General features: G+C 40.9%; 1 protein-coding gene across 1 annotated transcript in view; it reads right to left on the minus strand.

Moving 5' to 3' along the window:
- Positions 1 to 2,982, minus strand: part of LOC107101317 (myosin-9-like) — a 52,989-nt gene that overhangs the window by 27,623 nt on the left and 22,384 nt on the right. The window contains exon 13 of the mRNA XM_015400185.1: positions 619 to 750. Within this exon, the coding sequence (XP_015255671.1) occupies positions 619 to 750 (132 nt within the window). The remainder of the gene's footprint in view (positions 1 to 618; positions 751 to 2,982) is intronic.

A 2,982-nucleotide genomic window follows, 5' to 3' on the forward strand; every position in this document is an offset into this window, starting at 1 on the left:
GTGGGGTGGCCGATGTCCGATATTCAGTTTTTAAGGCCGATACCGATAGGGGGCCGATTATATTGTGCATCCCTAGTAATTACTTTAAAATGATATACCTTAATTTTGTGGTAGTTACCAAATAAAGTTTTTGTTGTTACCAAGTATAATATATTGTGACTGACTTGTCATGTTTTTACTTGGTTATTGGTGTACTGTAAAACAAGCATTAGTGAATAATAGTGTATATATGTTGTATATGAAACTGTAAAGGGGAGTCTTTAGTAAAATTATTATAAAATTTAACTGAACAGTTGTAAAGCGGGGGGAATTAAGGACCTGCTCAGCTCTTCTACAGCAGCTGTTGCATTTAAAGTAATCAGTTACTCCTTCAGTTTAGACACAGAATTTTTTATTTTTTTTTAAATAAGCCAACTGACTGGCAGTGTGCAGCAACAGATGGTGGTGGTTCAGTACAGCATTACTCCGTATAACCAATCTCATGTATACTATTATAAACATGGAAGATCCTGGAGGTTTTCTGCTAACTGCTAATGCAGCCTCATCCTTGCGCTTTAACATTTTTCCATTTAGTAGAGAGTCTTTAAAAGCAAACGGCTGATTCTGATCACCGCTTACCGTCTCTCCACAGGTCTGCAATCAGCTTGTCGGTGGACTGGTTCAGCAGGGTGGCCACACACTCGTTCAGGGGGTCCATGTTTTTCATCAGCCACTCATTTGCCTTGTAATCCACCTGAAATAGGGAGGAAATTTAGATTTAGAGGTGAAGAATCCTGCTGCTTCACTCTGAAGTTACTGTGATCATCTTATCCTGCTAACAATAAAAAGGTTACAGGCAGCTCTGACGGTTAGTTTAGGTTCATCAAACCATCAAATACATGTCAAACTTGTTAGTGTTGCTTTAGGGAGGCTCAATATGCAACAAACCTATCTGAAGGAACCCATTTTTTATTTATCTAAATGATAAATATTCATCATTTGGGTCAATAGATTTTGTTTTTTTGTTTTTTGTAAGTAATATTTATTATATAGCACCTTTCACAGACATATGGGTTGGTTATCCTCCTGCAGCGGAGTGCAGCAGTGAGCTTGTCGCAGATATTTTTGATTTATGCTCAATATTGAAGCGTGGTCTGCGCTGTGATTATTCCACGTCACAACGCCAGAGGGACATTCAGGAACTAGCTGTGGGTCTAGATACCGCCGAGGCGGTGAGGAAGTGGGGGCAGTTTGTTCGACAAAGAAGGGACATTAGGGCAAAACAGACCGGATCCAGGTGGAAAAAGGGTCCAAGCATTATCGCGCACCTCACTCTTCTAGCTGGTCCATCTTTAGTCGTTTTCCAAAATGGCGGTCAGACAGACAAAACATGCTGGTAAGGTACCAAACAGGAAATACGCATAGTGTAACCAGGTAGTTTCCGACACACAAGCAGACTGCCTGGTTCTAAGTATAAATCAGCCTATAGAGGTGACAAGGCGTTTCACAAAATTACAATACAAATAAAAATCATTTACAGTCACAAAAGACAGTCATAAAACCACCATTAATCTACTAGAATTAAAAAGCTTTCTTAAACAAATAGGTTTTCAGTTCACTCTTAAAAACATCAGAGTCAAGTAAGCGCAAGTAAAGTGGAAGGTCGTTCCAGAGCGTTGGCGCGACCGCCTTAAAGGAGCGATCTCCACTGCTCCTGTAACGAGTACGAGGGACCATGAGCAGCTTCTGGACCTGAGACCTCAGCCTCCCAGAGGGGGTATAAGGAAACAACAAGTCTCTTATGTAGGAGGGAGCCTGACCGTGAAAGTCTCTGAAGGTCAACACTAGAGACTGACATTTTTTCGGGAGTAAAATAGAAAGCAAAAAATATCCAGTACTGGCGCCGCCATTTTGTAGTTTTTTTCCTTGAAGCCTACACTCTAATGCGAGTCAAAAAAACTACACGACCCAAAAACCAACAGTGCTTCCGCTCTGAGTTTTTCCACCCGCGCTCAAAAAGAACAAGAATGGGAGTGGGAGTAATTTCACCAGGAGTGGGACGGGACAGGATTTAGATTTCTACTCTGGCCCGCGATCGGGACAATTTTTTTTCCGTGGGAGTGGGACGGGACAGGAGTGAAAATCCACTCCCGTGTCAGTCTCTAGTCAGCACCAGGATTTTAAACTGGAACCGAAAAGAGACTGGGAGCCAATGAAGAGCTTTTGGGCATCTGGAGTTTTGGGTCACCCAGCTCTGGGGGGAGCGGGTCTTTGGCCCTTCACAACCTCTATTGAGCATTTTTCCGTTGCATGCACAAGTGACTCACACAAACAACTACAGGTGCTACAGATTCACTTCCACACAGAAAGCCCATATTCTTATCTTCAGCTACCACAGTATACATGTCAGATTAAATAATACTACTTCAGCGATAGTATCTAGGCAGTACTTTATTGTATCTCATACTATATTCATTGGTTGTGCTGTTCTTTTTACATCTCTTTGCAGGTGATGAAGCAGACTAAACACATTTTATCATAATCTCCCTTTAATCTCCTCTTTCATCTTTTCTTTTTCCTGTTTAAATTACATTGCAGAGTCCATACAATCTGTAATACTCCCTGCATGAATTATAATACAGTTATTTATATGCATAAATAAAGCGGAACCCCCATTCCAAAGGGGTGGACCCGTTCGTCCGTTTCTATTTGCATGTTTTCAATAAAGCGATAGCCGTACTGCTCCACTTGTGAAAGTAAAATCTGTTTGGCTCTTTTTTGGCATCAAAACAATTATCCTTATTGCCACAACGCCAGACAGGAGACTGTTAAAAAGGAAAAGAATCAGTGTTATATGAGCCCTTCTGTCTGTACGAGTCAGTAACTTCGCCGCAGAGTTCTGAACCTGCTAATTTATAGATTTACCTCATCTAAAAAGGTTTTTAAAAAAAAAACATTTATTCACTGGATAATTTTTATTCAGCTTGAGCCGAACATTTGATG

The sequence above is a fragment of the Cyprinodon variegatus genome, unplaced genomic scaffold (assembly GCF_000732505.1).
Source record: "Cyprinodon variegatus isolate N-32 unplaced genomic scaffold, C_variegatus-1.0 Scaffold1080, whole genome shotgun sequence".
Lineage (NCBI taxonomy): Eukaryota > Metazoa > Chordata > Actinopteri > Cyprinodontiformes > Cyprinodontidae > Cyprinodon > Cyprinodon variegatus.